Raw genomic sequence first — 23553 nt, forward strand, 5'->3', positions numbered from 1 at the left:
CTGGAGGGTCAGGGACCTGGGCAGGGGGGTCTGGGACCCCAGCCCAGAGCCCAGAGGGACATTGGCTTTGATCCCAGTCCATGGGAAAGGCTTCCTGCACTGCGGGAGGGATTGCAGGGCACAGGAGTGTGAAAGATTGGAGTTTAGCTCATCACAGGGTGAGAAAACAGTAGGTTTGGGTTTTTAGTGTGGAAGTGAATGGGAGCAAGATGGAGGATTTGGGGCGTTGTCTCCTGCTTCTTCTCTCTTCTTCCCTCATTCCATTTTCTGCAGTGACGGTGACACAAAGTAGTTTAAAGAGATTGGGTCAAAGTAGGGATGACCTGTTTAGTATAAGTGATAGGTATTGGCAAATAACGATAAATAAAGAACACCTAACAATTAGTATAAAAGATAACGCCGCAGCCCAGTGGGGAGGAGTCACCAGATGCCCGAGCAGCTGCACAGACCTTTGTTGGGCACTGAGAAAATTGTAAGATAAGAAACAATAAACAAAGCGCGCAACCTTGGAAAATCAGAACCTGAAGACTCCGTCTCTTCCTTGTGTTTGGCTCAGAGGTTTGCAGAGGGCGAAAAGACTCTAAAACCACCTGAATCTCGGAGAAAAAACCCGAGTCAGGAGGGGTTTCGGGGTGCCATTAACACCCCCAAAAGAGAGGAGCTGAGAGGTTTCAGTTTGGGGCACATCAACCTGAAAAAGAGGATTAAAATCCTGCTGGAGACTGGGGAAACTGGGACAAACTGGTCTCCTGATGTCCCCCTGGTAGGGACAACTGCAGCCTGAAAATCTGGAATATTCCCTTTTGGATGGGTGAGCGGGAGCACCAAGATTGTTCAAACACGGAGATAAATCCTGAAGGAGTTCCACAACATTTTTGTGATTTGGGATTGGGAATCCTGCAGGGCCATGGGCTGCAAACCTGGATGTTCCCAGCCCATCCTGCTGGTATTGGAATTTTCTGGATGCGAAGTGACCAAATCTGGGTGGGCTGAGCCCCACCTGGAGCTCAGACAGCAAAGGGGTGGCACTGAGCCAACAGGAGGGACCAGGACCTGCTGATCCCAATCCTTTGTGATAAATCCTGGCATTTTTTATCTGGATACTGCAAAATTTAGATCCTAAATTAGCAATAAAACAAATCCCGATCATCCAGGCCATTGCCATGTCCTACTGCTCAAACCTGAACTAAAATTGACATTTCCTGGATAACGGAACCAGCGTGTCCCTCTCTCTTTTTGGGATTCTCTATTTTTGAGGCGTTCATTCTTTAAAAATACCAAATATCTGGATATCTGAGCCAGATTTATGCGATTTTTTGAGATTTAAAGCACTGCAGTCCTCCCAGTTCCTCACGGCAAAAGCTTTGTTCTATATCACAGCGACTGACAAGGCGTAAAATCTTCTACCCCTGTAAATTACCCTATAAAAAGTTTTAATTTCCATGTCACTGCAGTGTTTCACTGCAACGATTCACTTCCATTCCCTCTCCTTAAATTTAACCGGGAGCTTTATATTCCTTCCTACTTACACTCCTCAATGGCAAATAAAATTTGCTTCGATGCGAGAGACACTACAAAAAAAAAAAAAATGTAATTTAAGGCTCCACGAGCTCTGACATTTATTTGTTATATTTGGACAGAGCTTTACATTTGTTTTATGCTGAAACCTTTAAGCACAACAATGTAAAAGGTGAAAAACAACCAAGGAGAGGAGCTTCCCTTTGGAATCCCCCTCCTCCACCCCTCTGGATTGCTGCTGGCAAATCCTTTCCCTGCCCAAGGGTCTGATTCTTCCATGATTTTCCAAAGCCCATTCCCAGGTCTCCCCTCAGAACCCTCAATTCCATCTCCTCCTTCCCTTTCCCAGGGCACTTTTTATGTTCAGATATTAAATCACTTCTTTCTCCTTCACTCTTCGGAATTCTTGGATTTATCCCGAATTCGCCAATGAAAAACTCAGCCACTCCAATTGTTCTGTGCCTGGCCTGGGCTCTGAGTGTTCCCGAAATCTGCAATTCCTCTTCCTTGCAATCCTGACACTTTGTTCCCATCAGACATCCCAGACTCCCAGCCTGGAACACCTCCCACTGTCCCAGGCTGCTCCAATCCCAATGTCCAACCTGGCCTTGGGCACTGCCAGGGATCCGGGGGCAGCCACAGCAAATCTGGGAATTCCAGCCCAGCCCCTCCCCACCCTCCCAGCCAGGAATTCCTTCCCAATATCCCACCCAAATCTCCCCTTTTCCAATCTGAAGCCATTCCCTGTGTCCTGTCCCTCCATCCCTTGTCCCCAGCCCCTCTCCAGCTCTCCTGGAGCCCCTTTACGGGCTCTGAGCTCTCCCTGGAGCCTTCTCCTCTCCAGGGGAACATTCCCAGCTCTCCCAGCCTGGTCCCACTGTACTTCACATATCCCTCTCTCTCAATTTCCCTCTAATTTCCATCCTTGGAATTGCTCTGCAATCCCATGGACCGAACCACTTCTGTCCTGTCAATGCCTCTCATGAGTGCAAATAAAAACAAAGGGTCAGGATCAGGAATTCCCTGAAAATAAAGGAAGTGAAACCCAATGTGGATTTTTAGAAGAGCAGTTTGGGTTTGCACTGAAGGAATCTTCCAAGGCCAGGTTGGACATTGGGCTTGGAGCAGCCTGGGACAGGGGGAGGTGTCCCTGCCATGGCAGGGGGGGAATGGGATGGGATTGAGTGGGATGGTGATGCCCTAAATTCCCTCTTCCGTGTGTTCCATGTCCTGCGCTGCCCAGGTGCAGCTCTGAGCTCACACTCAGCGTCACTCAGCTCTCTGCACACAGCAGCCACACAAAACAAATCCTGCTCCTGCTGCACACCAAGGACAGCTGGGACAAGTGTTCAGCCCCAAAGCACAAACAGCGGTGGCTGGAGGGAGGAACAAGAAGGATGGGACTGGAGAACCTGGAGCTGGAATTGGACAATTCAACCCCAATGTGCAAATGGACCAAAACTGATCAAAGTGTGAGACCTGGTGACCGTTTGTCCATTTTGTGTCCATTTTGTGTCCATTTTGTGTCCATTTTGTGCCCATTTTGTGCCCATTTTGTGTCCATTTTGTGTCCATTCTGTGTCCATTTTGTGTCCATTTTGTGCCCATTTTGTGTCCATTTTGTGTCCATTTTGTGTCCATTTTGTGTCCATTTTGTGACCATTTTGTGCCAATTTTTTGTCCATTTTTGTGTCCATTTTGTGCCCATTTTTTGCCCATTTTGTGCCCATTTTGTGACCATTTTTGTGTCCATTTTGTGTCCATTTTGTGCCCATTTTGGTTCCACCTTGGGTGTGTCCCTGCCCAGGCTCTTGTCCTGCCCAAGGTGGATCCTTAAAGGCCTTTCAATAAATCTCTGTTTTATTCTCCAGCTCTGCCCAGCCTCTATTCCAGGTCAGCCTTCCCAAGGCATCAATGGGATTTAATGGGATGGGATTGAAGGTCACTTCAAACCCAAACCAGTCTGTGACTTCTTCCCAGAATTCCATCACCTCCCCTAGGAGCCCTGGAGGTGACAGAGAGGGCTCAGAGGAGAGCTCTGCACACAGGGCACGGCTTGTGACTCCCACATTCCATGAGGACATTCCCAGCCTCACCTGCAGCAGGCCCTGCTGGCAGCAGCTGCTTTTTTTGGGAATATTCCAGCTCCAAACAGCTCCCGGCGTGCCTGGGAACTGCCCCCAAAGGTCCATCAGCATCTCCACATCAACCCCAGCAGGAAACGTGTGAAGAACCTGTCGCAACCCCCTGTGTCTCACACTGCCAGCAAGCACTCCAAGAACATTCCTTTTCCCATGGGAAATCCACCTATTCCCAAAAAACCTTCTAAACACAGGGGCGCCCAGTCATTCCTCCCAGTGAATAATTTTACATTCCCCTGGCTAATCTGAAGTCAAAGCCCGCTGGAATCGCTCCCGGCATCTTTGGGAAGCTGCAAAGTGTTTTGAGCTCAGGCATTATTAAGCTCCGTGGTGCTCAAGGAAAGCAGTTCTCTGTCCACCAGCAGCTTCCGGAGCTGGGAAATCCCAAAGGAAAGGCTCGATTTCCCCAGTCCCCCCTCCCAATCCTGAATCCACGGCTCCTGGAGGTGCCATCCTTACCTGGAATGAGGTGGGGGGGTTGATGTTCACCCGGGCTTGGTTCCAGTGCTGTCCCTTATTCCCACTCGAAGACCACAAGGGGTTTTCTATGGCGGTCTGACCCTTGAGCCGCAGGTAAACGTTCAAACTTCCTGGAAAACAGGAGGAGAGCTGGAGTTGGGAAGGCTCTGCCTGGAGCACGGCTGGCTGCAGCACCCTCCCCACCCGTTTTCCTTGGATCTGAGGCGCGGGGGTTTCTTGGCAAGAATTCAAAAGCTTTTCAGTTCAGGAACGCTGGGAAGTGCTGATGGGGAACTCCTGGCAGAGGGGAACTGAGCACCCATCCCGAAGCTCAGGCCAGGCATGGGAATGCCCGGGAAAACAGGCAGAAAGGAATTTTCTGCGGTTTAGGGCAAGGAATTGGCATTAAACCTCCCTATCCAGGACAAGTTTGGTTGTTTCATGCTGAATTCCTGCTTGTTAAAACTGCCCAGCTTTCCTCTGCCCGTTGTTGAACTCCTGAAATTCCCTAAAGCCTGGCAAATCCATCTCAGGGAGAGAGGTGATGCCCTTGGGAATATTCCTGCAGGACAACAACGTCCTCTGAGTTCAGACAACTTCCAAAATCCCTCCCTGTGCAGGAAAACTCCCCAGAGCTGCACTTTTGCCCACCAGTAAGCAACTGGTGCCAGCACAAATATTTTTGACGCCAGGGTCGCCTGCAGCATGAACAGAACCAGATTCTCTCGATGCCCCAAAAAAACCCCCAAAACCTAAACCAAACCAAACCCAACCAAACCAAAACCAAAAAAAACCACACAAAACAAAACAAAAAAACCCCACCAAATTTCGTTCATCTGATTTCCTTAATTCACAGGATTTGGGGTTTTTGGTCCTATTTGGCTACAGGTGTTTGGGGCGGTGGGGCTTTTTTATGGTCTGTAAATTCAGTGGATTTCTCCTTAATCTGAGACATTCAGACAGCCAAATTCCCAAAGGAATTTTTCAGGATGCCTGGCACAGCAGATCCCAAACATATTCCAAGGAAAGCTCCCAGATCTGAGGCAGCTGCACCCTGCTCAGGCACAGTTCTTATTTCCAGCAAAAGCCAGACTTGGAGCCTTGGAAAACATCAGGCTGGAGATTTAATGGAGCAGGAAATATTCCCCTGATGTCCTTTTCACCAGGGTGAGAGAATGGGGCTGGAATGGGATCATCCATCGCCCTTGAAGGAGCTGGGAAAGGAGAATCGGGAGCAGCTCCGTAATCCCACCTGGAATGCGGGGAATGGGCACAAAGGAAACGGGATCTGGTGAGGAAAGTCTGGCTCTGCCTCCACACAGAGCAGGGAAAGACCAGAACCAGAAAGGGATTGCAAAGGGATTCCTTTAGCCCAGCCCAGGTGCTTGGAAAAGGGCTGGGAAGAGCTGGGAATGCTGCTTAGCTTCTTCCCTTCTCCAAATATTTATATTAATTTATATAATTTATATTAATTTATATAAATGTATATTCATCTATATTAATCTATGTTAATTTACATTCATTTATATTAATTTATTTCTATTAATTTCTATTTATTTCTACTTTATTCTATTTATTTTAGTTATTTACAGTTATTTATGTGCAAATATATTTATATATTTGTATTTCTATTTTTGATATCAAATTTATTTTTTTGTGATGTTATATTGTAATATTATGTTATATTAAGTTATTATGGAATCATGGAGTGGGGTTTGGGTTGGAAGGTGCCTTAAATCCCGTCCCATTCCACCCCTGCCACCTTCCACTATCCCAGATTTTTCCAAGACTTGTCCAACCAGGCCTTGGACACTTCCAAGGATGAAGGACAAGCTGAATCCTCCAAAAATGCCCTGGATTTGCCTTAGAGGTGATGGAACAGAATGGGCCTTAAGGCCCCTTCCAACCCAAACCATTGTGCGATTTCGTGAAGTGACGGGCAGGGGGTAAAACCAGGAATGAAAACTGGGAATGAAGGGAAAAATTTCTGCCAGGAGTGCTGGGGATGCTCTGGAATCTCTGGCATTTTGGCCCTTCAGCCTTCCCACTCTGCTCTCCCAGCAGGTTCTGCCTCCCTCTTTTTCTTTGGGATGGCTCTCTAATGGCAGGAAAAAAAGGATCGTCCTTGGAGCATCCATTGGAAATGTCCCATTTTGAGGTGCGGATGGAAAAATGGGAAGTATAGATTGGTGGAAAAGGCGGTGACAGCTCCAATGGATGCGCAAATTCCTTCTGTCTCAGGGCCGGGACACAGAAAGGACAGAGAATCTTCATCTTCCTCTTTCCAACAATGGCTCCTTGTCTGCGGCAAATCAAGGAGAGGGAATTCCCGTTTCTCTCATCCTCTAGGGATAATCTCCATCTCCTTTGGAGCCACGGCTGGTTTCTGTGGCAGCCAGCGCTCCCAGGGGGAGCTTTGGGATCTGTAAGGAATTACAATCCCACCCTGCTGGAGCCCAGGGCATTCCTTTGGCTGCCCTGGAGGGTCAGGGACCTGGACAGGGGGGGTCTGGGACCCCGGCCCAGAGCCCAGAGGGACACTGGCTTTGATCCCAGTCCATGGGAAAGGCTTCCTGCACTGCGGGAGGGATTGCAGGCCACAAGAGTGTGAAAGATTGGAGTTTAGCTCATCACAGGGTGAGAAAACAGTAGGTTTGGGTTTTTAGTATGGAAGTGAATGGGGACAAGATGGAGAATTTGGGGCTTTGCCTCCTTCTTCTTCATTTCTCCTTCCCTCACTTCGTTTCTGCAGTGACGTGGCACAAAGTAGTTAGTGGGGATTGGGTCAGAGTAAAGATGACCTTTTTAGTATTAGTGATAGACATTGGTAATAAATAGTAAATAAGAAATACGTAGCAATTCGTATAAAAGACAAGGACAACCCAGCTCGGGGGGAAACGTGAGAAGTCCAAGCCGCGGCAAACATCTAGTTGGACTGAGAAAATTGTAAGATAAGAAACAATAAATGAAGTATGCAACCTTGAAAACTCTAAACCTGAAGACTCGGTCTCTTCCTTCGGTTTGGCACAGAACTCTGCAGAGGGCAAAGGACTCTAAAACCACCTGAATGCCGGGGGATTAAACCCGACACCACCCTGTGGGATTTTAAGGAGCAGGAGCTGCCTTTTCAGGTGAAGAAGCCCTTGCTCTTCCCAAATCCCACTGCCATGGAACGGGATACAGGTCCCTGGTTATCTCCCAGATAAACACTTGGGATGACCTCAGTGGTGGTCTCATCTTTGCACCCTGCTCCCTGCAAAGATTCCCAAGGACCTCTCCTTATCTCCAGGGAAATTTCAGCCCCTTCTCCACAGAATCCCAAGGGCTGACCAGCAGGCACAGAAGCTTAGCTGGATAAACTGGGAAGGGATTTTAATTATTTAAAATAGGAATATTCTCCTATGGACGCCACTGGGATCCCTCCGTTTTAGGAAAGAAGGATGAAATATCATCTGCCTTAAATCCCAAGATCAATCCACACCGGGAGCAGAGCATGATTCCAGCATCACATCCCATTTTCTTAGGGATCTTTCCAAGCATTATTGGAAATGTGGAAACATTTTAAAGACCACCGAAAGTATTTTGGGAACAAAGTGTTTTGTCCCTGAAACCTGGGAATAACAACCCTGGGACTGCTTGAGAATCTTCTGGATCGCATAACGCAGAGATCATAAATGAAATATTGGGAATTAGGAATTCCCAGCTGGGAGGGCAGGGAGGGCCTGGGATGGAATTCCCAGATTTGCTGTGGCTGCCCCTGGATCCCTGGCAGTGCCCAAGGCCAGGTTGGACACTGGGGCTTGGAGCAGCCTGGGAATGTGGGAAGTGTCCCTGCCCATGGAATGGGTGGAATGAGATGGGATTTAAGATCCTTCCACCCCAAACCATTCCAGGATTCTGTGGTGCTTGGAGCTCAGTTAGCAGCTCCTACCCTGCCCTGGTGAATAAATCCATGAGCTGGGAATTTTTAAGCCTACCCTGCCCTGGTGGATAAATCCATGAGCTGGGAATGTTTAAGCCAAGAGCTGCCCAAATGGCGGGATTCATTCCCAAAGAGGGGTTGGAGCATCCTCTCCACATTGGCAGCAAATTCCAAAGCCACAGTGAAGGGTCAAGGCTTGGGGCAGCTGGTGATGAAACAGTTAATCTGCCCCAGCAATGGGATTTGGAATTATCCACGGGGGATTGACCCTTAATAAAATATAATTCCAGAAAAATCTATTACCAATTCTAAATTTCCCACAGAATCGCCGGAGCTTGAGCTCATCCCGCCCAAAGCACGGCTTAATTAAAGCAGACGTTTAGGACCGGAGACGGCGGGATTTCGGAATCTCCAAGGGCAGGGATTTTCCAACCTTCCCGAGCAACCTGTGCCAGTGTTTGACTCTTTCCAGGCTCAAAAATAATGCGGTTTCATGTTTAAGTGGAATTTTCTCCGTTTCAATTTATTCCCATTGTGGCTTGTCCTGTCCCTGAGCATCCCTGAGCTTCTTGACACTCTCCCTTCCGGAATTTATCCAATGGATAAGACCCACCCCGAGCCTTTCCAAGGCCGGGTTGGACAGGACTGGGAGCACCCTGGGATGGTGGAAGGCGTTGGAACACGGTTCCAACCCACGGAAAGGGCTGGGACAGGATGAGCTTAAGGTCCCTTCCCACCCAAAACCAGTCTGGGATTCTGGATTCCATAAAAGGATAGAATTCTGAACATTAGCCAAAATGATGGGAACTGTAAAAAATAGAGGATCAAAACGGTATCGAGCAATTTGGGATTTTGGGAACTCAACACCCACGTTTCCAGGAATAAACCCTGTGGAATTGTGGTCGCTGTCACCTGGGGTCGGATCCTTCCTTGCCAGAATTCAAGGATTTCCACAGGGAAGTGGAGATCCTAGAAAAAACCCCCAAATCTAAGGACAGACACTTGCTGAAGAGGAAATCCAGGGAAAAAAACACCAAATCCCACTGTTCTTGGACAAACCTCAGAGCCTGTTTTCTTCACGTTATCCCAAATAACTCTGCACTCCAAATATTTGCAAGGAATTCCAGAAACAGTCTTTAACCCTTTACATTTGTAATTTGTTCTTCATTACACATCGTAAATAAATCACCAGAAAATGACCAGATATTGCAATTTCTGCATTTTCTTACAGCAGGGAGTGGCTGAATCCTTTCCTTCCAATTAAAAAAACCAACCAACCAAACAAACAAACAAAACAAAAAACAAAAAACAAAACAAAACAAAAAAAAAAAAAAAAAAAAAAAAAAAAAACAAAACAAAACAAAAAAAAAACAAAAACCAAACAAACCCCAAACCAACTAACCAACCAACTAAAAGAAACCCACAAAAAACCTAAAAAAACCAAAAAAAACCCAAAACAAACAAACAAACAAACAAGAACCCAAAAAACAAAAAAAAAAAAACCCCACCAAGAAACAAAAAACCCCAAAACAAACAAAAAAACCAACCAACCAACCAACCAACCAACCAAAAACCAATAAAGAAAAAAAAAACCAAAAAAAAGCCCAAAAAATCAAAGTAAAACAAAGTAAAACAAAACAAAAAAACCCCACCCCACAAAAAAACAAAACACAAAACAAAACCAAAAACAAACAAACCAAAAAACCCACAAAAAAACCCCAACAGCACAGAGCCAGGAGAATTCCAGGCTGGAGCTGCATCCACCTTCCTGCTGCACAGACAAACAGGGAATAAAACCCGAGTGCACTTTTCTGCTCCGGTTAAAATCTGAGCTCTGCCTGGGGGCACGGGGAGCTCGGACAAAGCAGGCGCCAGAACTCTCCGGCAGGATGAGCTCGCCCTTGAAACAGAGACAAAAATACATCAAACCAGGTCACTCTGACACCGGAAAAGCTCTTGGCACGCTGGGAGCACCAAGGAACCCGCAAAGGGCTTCCAAAAATTGGATTATTGGTGTTTGGGCTTTTGTGTTTTTCCACTTTTTTTTTTTTTTTTTTTTTTTTTAATATGACAAAATTAAATTAAACCTGAGTGTTGGAAGGGCCAGGACTAAAAATGGACTGGTAGATACCCTTTGAAAATTGACATTCCTGCAATGTGTGAGGAAATTCTCCGTGACTTTTCCAAAGGAAACACCTGAGGAATGCTGCTGCTCCCTGCCTGATCCTGAATCCGGTCAAGAATGCCTAAAACACTCACAGAAACTCCTTGAAAATCCATATTCCTACAGCTTTTGTGCAAATTTTCCATGACTTTTCCAAAGGAAACACCTGAGGAATGCATCTGCTCCCTGCCTGATCCTGAACCCAGTCAGGAATGCCTAAAACACTCACAGATACTCCTTGAAAATCCATATTCCTGCAGCTTTTGTGCAAATTTTCCATGACTTTTCCAGAAGAGACAGCTGAGGATTGCTGCTGCTCCCTGCCTGATCCCGATTCTACTCAGGAATGCCTGAAACATCCCGTTAGAATCAGGCAAAATCCTCATTAAAATCAACTTTTCCCTTGCAGTTTTTTGGCAAATTTTGCATGACTTTTCCACAGGAAATGTATGAGGAATGGAACTGTTCCCTGCCTGATCCTGAATCCAGTCAAGAATGCCTAAAACACTCACAATACTCCTTGAAAATCCATATCCCTGCAGCTTTTTGGCAAATTTTCCATGACTTTTCCACAGGAAATGTATGAGGAATGGAGCTGCTCCCTGCCTGATCCTGAATCCAGTCGGGAATGCCTAAAACACTCACAGATACTGCTTGAAAATCCATATTCCTGCAGCTTTTTGGCAAATTTTCCATGACTTTTCCAGAAGAGACAGCTGAGGATTGCTGCTGCTCCCTGCCTGATCCTGATTCTACTCAGGAATGCCTGAAACATCCCGTTAGAATCAGGCAAAATCCTCATTAAAAGCAACTTTTCCCTTTCCAGGCCCTAAAATTCCCCTTCAAATCCACGGGATTCCCATACAATTCCCTGCCCAAAATCTCACTCATGCAGGAAACACTTCCCAGCTGCAGGAGGGAAATTCCTCCTTCCAACAAATCCCTGATTGGCGGGAAAAAAAGGACTGCTGCCACAATTTGGACTCTCTCAAACACCTCCCTGGGTGCTCTCGGGGTAGCTGGAGCTCTTCCCATGCTTTCCCTTCAAACAAGAGGGAGTTTTCCCAGCTATTTTTCCCAAAGGAATTGGCTTTCTCTCACCTATGTGCTGTCCATACATGTGATAGTAGAAGCTGAAGCAATAGGCCGTGTTGGCGGCTCCGTAGGGATTTTTGGGAGCGACGCTGAAAACGGGACTGACGAGTCTGGCCTTCTCCCCCTCCAGCCTGGGCCGGGACGTCTCGATGTACATGTAAAAACCTGGGAAAATCCAAAGGGAAATCCTTAGGGTGAGGCCCTTAACACCTGAATACATGTGAAAATCTGGAAAAATCCAAAGGGAAACCATTGGAATGAGGTCCTTAACACCCGAGATGTCCCAATGTACATGGAAAAATCTGGAAAAATCCAAAGGGACACCCTTAGGATGAGGTCTTCAACACCTTAATACACATGAAAACCTGGAAAAATCCAAAGGGAAGTCACTGGGATGAGGCCCTCAACACCTGAGATGCCTCAATGTATGTGTGAAAACTTGGAAAAATCCAAAGGGAAACCTTTGGAATAAGGTTCTTAACACCTGAGATGTCCCAATGTACAAAGAAAAAACTGGAAAAATCCAAAGGGCAATCCTTAGGATGAGGCCCTTAACACTTGGGATGTCTCAATGTACACTGAAAACCTGGAAAAATCCAAAGGGAAGTCACTGGGATGAGGCCCTCAACACCTGAGATGCCTCAATGTATGCGTGAAAACTTGGAAAAATCCAAAGGGAAACCTTTGGAATAAGGTTCTTAACACCTGAGATGTCCCAATGTACAAGGAAAAAACTGGAAAAATCCAAAGGGAAATCCTTAGGATGAGGCCCTTAACACTTGGGATGTCTCAATGTACACTGAAAACCTGGAAAAATCCAAAGGGAAATCCTTAGGATGTGGTCCTTAACACCTGAATACACGTGAAAATCTGGAAAAATCCAAAGGGACACCCTTAGGATGAGGCCTTAAGCACCTGAGTACACGTGAAAACCTGGAAAAATCCGAAGGGAAACCGTAGGAATGAGGTTCTTAACACCCGAGATGTCCCAATGTACATGGAAAAATCTGGAAAAATCCAAAGGGACACCCTTAGGATGAGGCCCTTAACACCTGAATACATGTGAAAACCTGGAAAAATCCAAAGGGAAGTCACTGGGATGAGGCCCTCAACACCTGAGATGCCTCAATGTATGCGTGAAAACTTGGAAAATTCCAAAGGGAAACCTTTGGAATAAGGTTCTTAACATCTGAGATGTCCCAATGTACAAGGAAAAAACTGGAAAAATCCAAAGGGAAATCCTTAGGATGAGGCCCTTAACACTTGGGATGTCTCGATGTACACTGAAAACCTGGAAAAATCCAAAGGGAAATCCTTAGGATGTGGTCCTTAACACCTGAATACACGTGAAAATCTGGAAAAATCCAAAGGGAAACCTTTGGAATGAGGTTCTTAACACACAAGATGTCCCAATGTACATGGAAAAATCTGGAAAAATCCAAAGGGACACCCTTAGAATGAGGCCTTCAGCACCTGAGTACATGTGAAAACCTGGAAAAATCCAAAGGGAAATCCTTAGGATGAGGCCCTTAACACTTGGGACCTCTCAATGTACACTGAAAACCTGGAAAAATCCAAAGGGAAATCCTTAGGATGAGGCCCTTAACACTTGGGACGTCTCAATGTACACTGAAAAAGCCTGGAAAAATCCAAAGGGAAATCCTTGGAATGAGGCCCTCAGCACCTAACACAGATAAATGCAGGAACGCCTTGGAATTATCAAGTGTCCTGATGATTTTTTTACTTCCATCTCCCACCGTGCCATTTCTGGGACACAACTTTTCCTACATGAAGCCCCTGTGTTTCCAAAATCTTCTCCAAAGCCATGTTTTCCATGAAAACTAAAATCTAGGAAGCAGGCCAGTGCTGGAAAACATCTCCAAACTGATGGACCTTTGCACAGAATCTGAGGGGGTTCGGCCTTCATTCCTGAGGGGGGAATTTGTCCCTGGAATTGTGCCTTGTGAAAAAAAGGGAAAATACCGTGATGGAAACCTTTCAAGGAACATTTTCGACTCGCCGTGTCAATCCCAAAGCAGACAATATCCATTTATTCCATTCCTGGAGGTGCCAGCCGCAGAGATATTACTGAATTAACCCAACCAAATGAACGTGGTGCAGGATGAGTTTTTCCCCTTTGGAAGGGCACACAACAAAACAGCGGGAATTACCGCAGGCCTGGATAAATCCAGCTGGAAGTGTCCGACCTTTCAGATGCAAATCCGCTCTGCAGTCAGGAGCAGGCGTTAACAGGGGCAGCAGATCGAAAATTGCACTTTTGAACAATAGCCAGAGCAAAAACCGGGCAAAAAAACACCTCATTGTGACAGGCTGGGAGCGCCCAAGGGAGAGATTAAACGGCATCAAGCAGGAGAATATTTCAGGACGAGCCAGATTTCCCCACTTGAGTTTGATGTGGAGGGAATCGCTTCGAAAATGGCACAATGAAAATGAGGCAAGGTGGGAATGGCACCATCAGGGGTTGTGCTTTGGGGCCTGTCGCTCCTCAGCACCCGTAATTCCTTCCAGAAGTCCTTGAAGGATCTCGGTGTGGAGTTTGAGCCCCTGGCAGGGCCTGAAGGGGCTCCAGGAGAGCTGGAGAGGGACTGGGGACAAGGGATGGAGGGACAGGACACAGGGAATGGCTTTAAGGTGAAGGAGGGTAGATTTAGATGGGTTTTGGGAAGGAATTCCTGATGGGGAGGATGGGAAGAAGCTGGGCTGGGATTCCCAGATTTGCTGTGGCTGCCCCTGGATCCCTGGAAGTGTCCAAGGCCAGGTTGGACATGGGGCTTGGAGCAGCCTGGGACAGTGGGAGGTGTCCCTGCCATGGCAGGGGTGGGAATGGGATGGGATTTAAGGTCTCTTCCAACCCAGCCCAGTCTGGGATTCTGGGATCTTCTCCATTCAAACTCCAGGACCAGGGTGAGAAGGATCCTGAGGTGTCCCTGCCGTGTGTGACGCTGCGGCCTTCCCAGGGACATGGACTGGATCCGTTGTTTCCCAGACCTCCCCACAGATGAACCCCAGTTTTCTGGTGTTACCTTGGTTTCTCTGATTTTCTTTATTAGCCTTTTGAATTTTCATAAATGGAGTCAGATCTTTTAGTTACTGTAGAATATTAGAGCAGTTTTCTACCTTTCCCACAGAAGTAATATAAACAAATCCTTTGTTTTTCATTCTCTGTCCTTTGTTTGCACATTTCTAACCTGAAAACAATTGTAACTGACAGTTGGTCTGGCCACTGAGGCTGAGGGGTGGAAACCCCAAAAAGCCAATCTTCTGCTAGACCCACAAATGTATAAAAAGTAAAAAAATAAACAGAGAGGGCTCTCTTCTCTCCGCTCTTTCAGCTGGGAGCTGGATCAGAAGAACCTCTGCAAAAATCTCTTGTCTGGGTGTGATTTCTTTGTGTGTCTCGGTGACATTCTGGGAATGGTTTTCCACTGCCAGAGGGCAGGGATGGATGGGATATTGGGAATTAGGAATTCCTGGCTGGGCTGGAATTCCCAGAGCAGCTGTGGCTGCTCCTGGATCCCTGGAAGTGCCCAAGGCCAGGCTGGACATTGGTTTGGATCACTCTGGGATAGCTGAAGGTGTCCCTGCCATGGCAAGGGTGGGATGAGATGAACTCCAATCCTTTCCTATCCCAATCAGCCCGTGATTCCATGGCCAGGAAATGGCCAAACTCCCTGTCCTGGACCGTCCCCTTATCCCAGATTCCTCACAAATTCTGTCTCACCCTCCTTGGAGCCGGTGCGGTCGGCGTTGGGCCCCGTGTTGGGGGTGTATTTCGTGTCCCTGGTGGCAGTGCTTTGTTTTGTCCAGTCGAAGTTGTCGGTGTCGTCTTGAGTGAACAGGCAAATGTTCCCATCCTCAAAGCCACAGTGGAACTCTCCTGCCAAAACAAACAGTGGGAATTTAGTGGCCAAGATTTTCCACACAATCCTTCTTTTTCAAATTCCCTATCAATTATCCACCGTTTTCTTCAGCAGCAAACTCAACAACAACAAAAAAATAATTAAATCGGGGTCATCAGTTTGTGCTGGTGAAATTGAAATGGTATTTAAATCTCTTTGTAGAGCTCCTCCTCACATATTCAGATTTGTACAGTGGTTTTTAGAGGTGGTGTCCCTTTTAACATTCCTAAAAAGCTAGGGAGAACAGAATCATTCCCATAAAACATGGAATATAGGGAAAATGTGGGAAGGGGGTTCTTGTGGTTTAGGAATAAAACAGAGCAGCTTTTCAAATTGTAAACATTATCTCCAAGTGGCCCCTCCTAAATTATCCTTCATTTCAGTAGGGATGGGAAAGGAAGAAGTGGCTAAAATAAAGCAAAGGAGCGTTGGGATAGGCATGAAGGAAATCTCTAAAAATCAGGAAATTGCAGCCCATGGAGGGATATCAGGGAGTGAACTGAGTCCACATCGACTGGATAATCATAACAAAATCCTGGGAGGAATATCTGAATCCATATGGGAAGGAGAGGTGGCTGTATCCTGTCCTCCAAGATTTTCACTGGGATTTCTGTGGTGTATTGGAAGAAAGTGGCGAACACGTTGGTCTAATGAACAGAAATTGCCAAGAGCCCCAGAAGAAGATTCCTGGGATCCTCTCCTGCACGGAACTGCGAGAGCCCAGCGATCCCAGTGATCCCAGCAATCCCAGAGATCCCAGAGATCCCAGCGATCCCAGCGATCCGCCCCGCTGGGCTATGATGGGATGAGAAACCCCCTCCTGTAATTTCAGAACCAAAACAAAGCCCGGCATGGAGGTTCAGCTCTCGCTCAGAGCCTAACGAGGCCCCGCGGAGTAAAACTGGATTTCACTGCACGAACAATTCCTGCTGAGTTTACTCTTCCCGCAAAGTCCATTGATTTATCCGAGGGAAGAAGGAAATATCCCTTCTCTGGGGAGAAGGCGGCTGCCTGCGCACGGTGTCAGCCTGGAGGGGTGCAATTTGTATTCATGGGTAGGAGAAACTCAAACCCCTGAGCGCTGGGGGATTGTTCATCCCTGTTAAAGTGAGAAGGTGGATAAATGTCTGCGGGTTTGGGGTTTGGGGGAGCTCTCAATCCGCTTAAGCCGCTGGAGCTTCCCTGTTAATCAGTGAGGAGAGAGGGACCTGGAGCTTAGTGCTGCAACACTCAGGTTGATGCTGCAGGCTCAGAAATAAGCTTGGAAAATTCCCTTCAAATCGCAGGATGCGTTCGGAGTGATTTCCAGATATTCCTGGTTCTCCTCCTGGCTTTCCAAAAAACGACACGAGGCCAAAGGTGCATCTTGCCCTTCTGCTCAGCCCTGGGCACATCTGGAGTGCTGCGTGCAGCTCTGGGATCACCAGGACAGGAGGGACCTGGAGCTCCTGGATCTGGCCCAGGGGAGGGATGTGAGGATGAGGAAGGGCCTGGAGCATCCCTGTGCCCAGGAGAGGCTGAGGGAGCTGGGGCTGCTCAGCCTGGAGAGGAGCTCAGCTGAGAGGGGCCCTCGGCCCTGGGTGTCCCTGGGTGTCCCCAAGTGTCCCTGGGTGTTCCTGTCTGTCCCTGGGTGTCTCTGGGTGTCCCTGAGTGTCCCCAGGTGTCCCTGGGTGTCTGACTGTCCCTGTGTGTCCCTGGGTGTCCCTGCGTGTCCATGTCTGTCCCTGGATGTCCCTGGGTGTCCCTGGGTGTCCCTGTCTGTCCCTGGGAGTCTCTGGATGTCCCAGGGTGTCCCTGGGTGTCCCTGGATGTCCCTGGGTGTCCCTGTGTGTCCCCAAGTGTCCCTGTCTGTCCCCGGGTGAGGGGCTGATCCCAGGAATTGTCCCCGGCACAGGAGGCAGAGCTTCTGCCCTGGGCAGTGCCCAGCCCTGAGCAGAGCCCAGAGAGGGGCTGGAGTCTCTCCCTGGGGATATTCCAGAGCCACATGGACACAGCCCTGTGCCTGAGCTCTGGGATGGCCCTGCTGGAGCAGGGAGTGGCACCAGTGACCCTCTGAGGTCCCTCCCAGCCTGGCCCATCCTGGGATTCTGTGCCCCCCCACCCCCAGAACTCTCAGTATAAAGCACAATCCCATAAAACCAGGTTATCACTGGAATGCGGTTCCCAGAAACTTCCTTGGCTGTCAGCACCTCCAGCAGATTGATTTAAATCCATCAACACCATCGGATCCTCTAGGAGAATCCATTCCCTAGACCTCAGTTCCTTCTCTGCTGGACACGGCCAAGATGTGGGATTCTGCTTATCTCTGGTGACCTCAGCGTGATGGGAGCTGATCTGGGAACCAGGGGAGGAATTCCTGGCTGGGAGGGTGGGGAGGGGCTGGGCTGGAATTCCCAGAGCGGCTGTGGCTGCCCCTGGATCCCTGGCAGTGCCCAAGGCCAGGTTGGACACTGGGCTTGGAGAATCCTGGGACAGTGGGAGGTGTCCCTGCCAGGGCAGGGGAGGATTGGGATTCAGGTCCCACCAACCCAAACCAGTCCCTGACCCTTTGATGGTTCCATGATTACTCCCAAACCCTTCAGGAGAGAAGCCGACCCATCGACGTCTCCATCTTCATCCCAAGACTGGGAAGGGAATTCCAAGACCCCGCCAAAACCCTCGGAATACTCCAGGACTCAAATGACGCTTCCTGAACAAAGTTCCAGCCGTGTCTCTCATCTCCAAGGATTATTTTTAAACCACCTGAGCTCCAAATTCTCTTGGTTTTCCCCACGTTTTGCGGATTTTGCTTCCACCTCCACCTCTGCACCTTCCTGCCACGCAGAAGTTGCTGCTTCTACACAAAGGGATGAAACTGCAGAAGGCAGAATTCAAGTGCAGGAGAAAAGTTTTGATTCCCAGACCCAGTCCTGGAGCAAAGCGAAGAGAATAAAGGATTTTCAGCCATTCAGCACTTTCTGCACTGCCCCTCCAGTGCCTTAAAAGCTGCATCAACTTCTTCTGCCCTCAGAGCTTCATTAAGAAATTCCACATAAGCAGAACAAAAGATTTTCTCCTTAGGTGAAAAAAAATAAAAATAAAAATTCAAGCTGGATGGGAGGGAAAAAAAAATAAAAATAAAAGCCAAAGTTTGCCATTTATTTAACAGTCAAACATTGATTTCATGTGGAATACCTTGGAAAAGGTTAGTGCTAAATGTTCTTGGCACTGAACGCTCCTGAGAAAATGACAGAAGAATAAAAATGGGGAAAAAGCTCCTCAGGCTTCGCTCCATGCTTTTGCAGGGGCGTTTAAACAGGTCTGGGCAGCCCGGGTCTGTTAATTAATGATCAGGAGGGCAGGAGGAACGAGCAGCTCTTCCACAGGTGCTCCAGCCGTGGCCCTAACGATGGTGCTAATTAACATTAATGACAGTGGTGGTTTTTGTCAGGGCACGTGGCAGCTCTGGAAGTGGATTCAGGTCGTTCATAATTTCCTTGCCAATTAAGGGCAAAAGCTGAAGCTGTTCTGGAGGTGAAACCCTTCATTGCAGCACGGATTTGTGTCGTCTCTTCCCATAAAATCCAAGTTGGATTTGAGTCCCGAGCCATCTCCTCTCTTCCATTATTCAGGAGTGACCTCTAATTGTACAAAACTGGTCTAAAATCCTTCTGGTTTGCTTTAAATGGTTTCTGTCAGGTGGTAAAAAATGGAGATGTGAGGCTCCAGCTCGGGGTTGAAATCTTTGGATGTTTCTTGCTTGGGCATCGCAGAGATTGCATCAAAAGGCAGGAATTAGGGAATGGAATAATCCCAGAAGTGAAGCAGGAAGAACATAACTGCAGTTTCCAGTCAGGAATCTTGTCCTGGCTGGATACAGCTCCTCCTCTTTGTTCACAGAGCAGAAATAAACCCAGAAATCGGCCCAACAGCTTTAGGAACAACAGGGATTTTGTAGGAAACACGGAAAAAGGAGCTGGGAAAGGGGCTGAGCCTGGAGAAAAGGAGGCTCAGGGAGAACCTTGTGGCTCTGCACAAGTCCCTGACAGGAGGGGACAGCCGGGGGGGTCGGGCTGTGCTCCCAGGGAACAGGGACAGGAGGAGAGGGAACGGCCTCAGCCTGGGCCAAGGAATGCTTGGATTGGCTGTTGTGGAAAATTTCTTAATGGAAAGGGTGTCCAGACCCTGGAACTGCTCAGGGAGGTTTGGAGTGCCCATTCCCTGAGGGATTTCAAGCCGTGTGGAGGTGGCACTTGGGGCCACGGGGCAGTGGTGGCCTTGGGGAATCGAGATGGGATGCAGACCGGGGTTTATTTCCCACTGTTACCCTGGTTTTTCTGAGTTTTTTAAAGCCTTTTGATTTTCATAAATGGAGTCAGACCTTTTTAATTACTGTACAATATTAAGAGCAGTTCTACCTTTTCCCACAGATGTAACATAAACAAATCCTTTGTTTTTCATTCCCTGTCCTTTGTTTGCGTATTTCTAACCTGAAAACAATTGTAACTGACGGCTGGTCTGGCCAGTTGGCTTGAGAGGTGAAAACTCTAAAAGCCAATCTCCTGCTAGACCCACAAATGTATAAAAAGTAAGAAATAAAACAAAGAGGCTCTCTCTCCGCCTGGATTCAGCTTTTGGGCCGGGTCTGAGGAACCTCTGCTCTGCAAAACCTCTTGTCTGCGTGTGGCTGCTTTGTGTGTCACGGTGACATCCCACCAAGGGATTCCACTCCAAAAATCTTCAGGGAAAACGAGCAAAGCACAATTCTATCATGGCTCTGGCCACCTGAAAGGAGTGACCCTGGGGACCCTGCGGCTTTGGTGGAAAAATTTTCCCATCCCTCCCTTGAGCCTCCACATTCCTCATTCCCATTCGGATGCCACCCACATTCCTCCATGATCCTACAAGGCTTTCGGAAAATTAGTTTGAGATCTTGAAATCCTAGAGGAGTGTGAAGCACTTGGGGTTGTGTTTTCCCTTCCCACCAGAGCCTAGATTTAATATATTAATTAGCAAGAGTTCCATTCCCTGCTCGTTAGGCTCCGTGGGAGAAGTTCCTGCAGCTCCTGAGGGCTTTGAACTAAGCCCTGCTTAATTATTAACGTGTTGGACAAGATCTTCTGCAAATAAGTTTAAAATTTACACAGAGGCTTAAAGCTGAGTCTGAGGGATGGAGCAGAGACTGCTCCTCCCCGACGGCTCTGCCCTGCAGCAGGAAAAACGGGAGACCAGACCTCATTCCTTGGGCGGGAATCATTTTGGGATGTGTTATTAAAAATAAGAATACGTTGTGACAGAGAAGATGGAATTGTTGGGGTTTGGGAGCACGTGATGGAGCAGGGAGATGGGGGACAGCGGGAACAGGGTGGTTCTATTGGTGTCCTAGGGTAACTTTATGATGCCTGTATCCCCAATCCTCTGTTCTGTTTGTGCTGTTTATTGAGTCCTGTGCCTTTCAGACTGGTTCTAACAGCAAGGAGAAGCGCGGAGTTTGTTTTGAGAAAACTGCCTGACTCCTCCACATTCTCCTCTGGACGGGGTGTTCGGCGGAGGCTTGGAGAGACTGCAGGACAGAGATCTTTTTGCTTTTAGTTAGTTTCAGCCAGCTAGGGCAGAGAAGTTCCCTGGACTGGTTTTTCCTTTTTCTTGGAACTGTTTAAACCTGCTCTGGACTGAAAACCCAGAGGAGCACTGGGGGCTGCACCTGCGGCCCACCGGGGCCGGGACCTCGGCATTTTCCAGCAGCGCCGGAGGGACTGGGACTGAGGAGAGACTGAGAGAGAGCCGAGCTGCACCCACGGCAAGGACTTTCTCAATTTGCCATCTCACTCCAGAACGAGAGGTTTTATTGTTTCATATCATCCATTCTTTATACTTGTATGCACTTCATTTGTTTAGTAAAATAGTTTTTTCCACTTTTCTCCAAAGGGTTTTTTTTTTTTTTTTACTGGACCGGTTGGAGGGAGGGGCCACTTGGGTTTGCTTCCTTAGAGGGATCCTCTACAGGGGTTTTCTCCCAAATTTGTCCCAAACCAGGACAATTGGGATGTGCCAAAGCTCCATCCCAGTCTCCGGCCTGGCGGTTTGCAGGGATTCGGTGCCCATGGAAAAGCGGGAGAACAAAGTTTCCAGCCTGGGACACCCCGGTGCCTGATTGTGTCAGAATCTGCATTTCCAGACATTCCTGAGGAGCTGTGTCCCGAGAATTGGGGGAGAACCAAGATCCACTTGAGATCTCCGCGTTTCTCTGCACAATGAGTCCATGATCCCTGGATCTCTGTGGGGAAGAACTTTGTTCTTTTTTGTTTCCATCTGCCCAAAAAAGCATGGAAATAACTCAAGAACCACAAGGAGGGCTCTGGGCAGACCTTAGAGAACCTTCCAGAACCTGAAGGGGCTCCAGGAGAGCTGGAGAATGACCGGGGACAAGGGATGGAGGGACAGGACACAGGGAATGGCTTGAAGATGGAGGGTAGATTTGGGTGGGATATTGAGAAGGAATTCCTTCTCAGTCCGGGGACCAAGGGGGGAATTCCTGGCTGGGAGGGTGGAGAGGGGCTGGGCTGGAATTCCCAGAGCAGCTGTGGCTGTCCCTGGATCCCTGGCAGTGCCCAAGGCCGGGTTGGACACTGGGGCTTGGAGCAGCCTGGGACAGTGGGAGGTGTCCCTGCCCTTCCATGATTTCCCATGGCATCCCCAACACGTCCTGAGCTGCTCCACCACAGCCGGATCTTAATTTTAGCCAGGGAATATTTTCCTTTGGATGAACTCCCTGGGGCAGTGAGGAAGTTGATCTGGAGCTGTGATTTTTCCCTCCTTTATCCTGGCTGGAGCAGGAGGAATCACAAATGACACCTTCAGGTGGTTCCTGCCTCCCATGGGCTGCACCTGGAAGTAAAATCCTTCAAATTTACTTTTGAACTGTGAGGGACGACCAAAGCAGGGACTTCATGGCATGAAAGACAAAATAATCAACAATTTAAATACTTACGGAGATGTGGATTCACCGGAGCTGGAAAACAGAGGGAAAACAAAATTAATGCAAAGAAAAAAATTCTAATTCATCAATACTCAGATTATCCTGAATTTCCCCTTGCTGAATGTTGAAATTCAACTACTTCACACCCTTAAGAGGCTGGAAGAGAATGAAATCTGGACCTTCTCAATATCCTAAGCATGGGAATGGCTTCCCGGGTTATACCAGAGGAATCTGTGCAATGCTAAAACCTGGGAATGGGATTGAAGGAGGGATTATTCTGCGGCTCTGTTTGCAGAAGGATAAATCTGAGGATGGGTGATTTAGGAAAAGGCCCTTCTGCCACAGCCCCACACACGTGGGAAGCAGAAGGAGGCTGAGCTCAGGGCTGGAATTGAATTTTATTCGCAGAAAACCCAAAATTAAATTTCATCTCCAATTAATGGGGACATCTGGCAACGCCAGAGCACCGCTCCAGGTTTTCCTGCTGCCCTTCCTTGCTTCAATCCCAGCCTAAGATTCAGCAAAATCCTAAATCCAATCCAGAGTTTCCAAACCAGCTCTAAATTAGCCCCAGTTTACCTGAAACACGAGCGGTGATACGCTCCAGTGCAGCCTCCCTGAGAAACCCAAACTTTACCTCTTTTACCTACAAATTACCTCCGATTCTCCACAAAAAAAACCCTCAATTTTACGGGATCCTTGAGTGACGGAACCTGGAATTAGCTGCACCTGCTGGCAGCTGCATTGGCCGAGGGCTGATTTGTGACTAAACGCAGGGGTTTGGATGGAAAAATCTCATCGGGCGTCAGCTCGAGTCGCAGGGTTTGGATTGTTCCCAGCAGAGAAAAACCGATGCTCCGTGTCACAGCGAGGCACGAAAGCAGACAAGGAAATAAAGGTGGTTAAGCTGAATTTATCTGGCGTGATAAAACTGGGGAAAAATCCCCAAAATCCCACTTCTGGAGCAGCACAGCTGCAGGACAAGGTGTGGTGAGTGAGGAGAGGTTGGTGTGCGCACATCAAGAGGGATTAATTAACCAGAAAGGGAATTTCACGGATAATCGAAGGCCCGAAATTCCCAAAGCTGACTGAAATGCCTGGAAAATCCGTGCCCCTCTTGGGGTGGATCTGGCCCTGCAGGGAGAGAATTTTTGCTGCTGGAAGATCTCGGGAAGAGCACAAAGTGTTGGGAATGGTTAGAGACAGGACAGATATTCCTCAATTTTCCTGCTGTTCCCTCAGCAAGGAGAATAAAAAATCCTGCAGGAATTTTAGCTCGGTGGTGGGTTTTGGGTGATCGGTTTTGGGCAAGAAATCTTGGGCTGAATGGTTTTTCCCAATGTTTTTAGGTGTGACCGCATGGATGAGGTGAGAGT

At 48.0% G+C, this 23553-nt stretch overlaps 1 protein-coding gene across 1 annotated transcript in view; it reads right to left on the minus strand.

Moving 5' to 3' along the window:
• The window catches only part of MDGA2 (MAM domain containing glycosylphosphatidylinositol anchor 2), a 205854-nt gene that overhangs the window by 5984 nt on the left and 176317 nt on the right, over positions 1–23553 (minus strand). Inside the window, exons 11-14 of the mRNA XM_040066256.2 lie at positions 22190–22210; positions 15042–15197; positions 11306–11464; positions 4119–4249 (exon numbers count right to left, since the gene is read on the minus strand). Coding sequence (XP_039922190.1) covers positions 4119–4249; positions 11306–11464; positions 15042–15197; positions 22190–22210 — 467 coding nt within the window. The remainder of the gene's footprint in view (positions 1–4118; positions 4250–11305; positions 11465–15041; positions 15198–22189; positions 22211–23553) is intronic.

Source organism: Hirundo rustica, chromosome 6, assembly GCF_015227805.2.
Source record: "Hirundo rustica isolate bHirRus1 chromosome 6, bHirRus1.pri.v3, whole genome shotgun sequence".
Taxonomy (NCBI): Eukaryota; Metazoa; Chordata; class Aves; order Passeriformes; family Hirundinidae; genus Hirundo; species Hirundo rustica.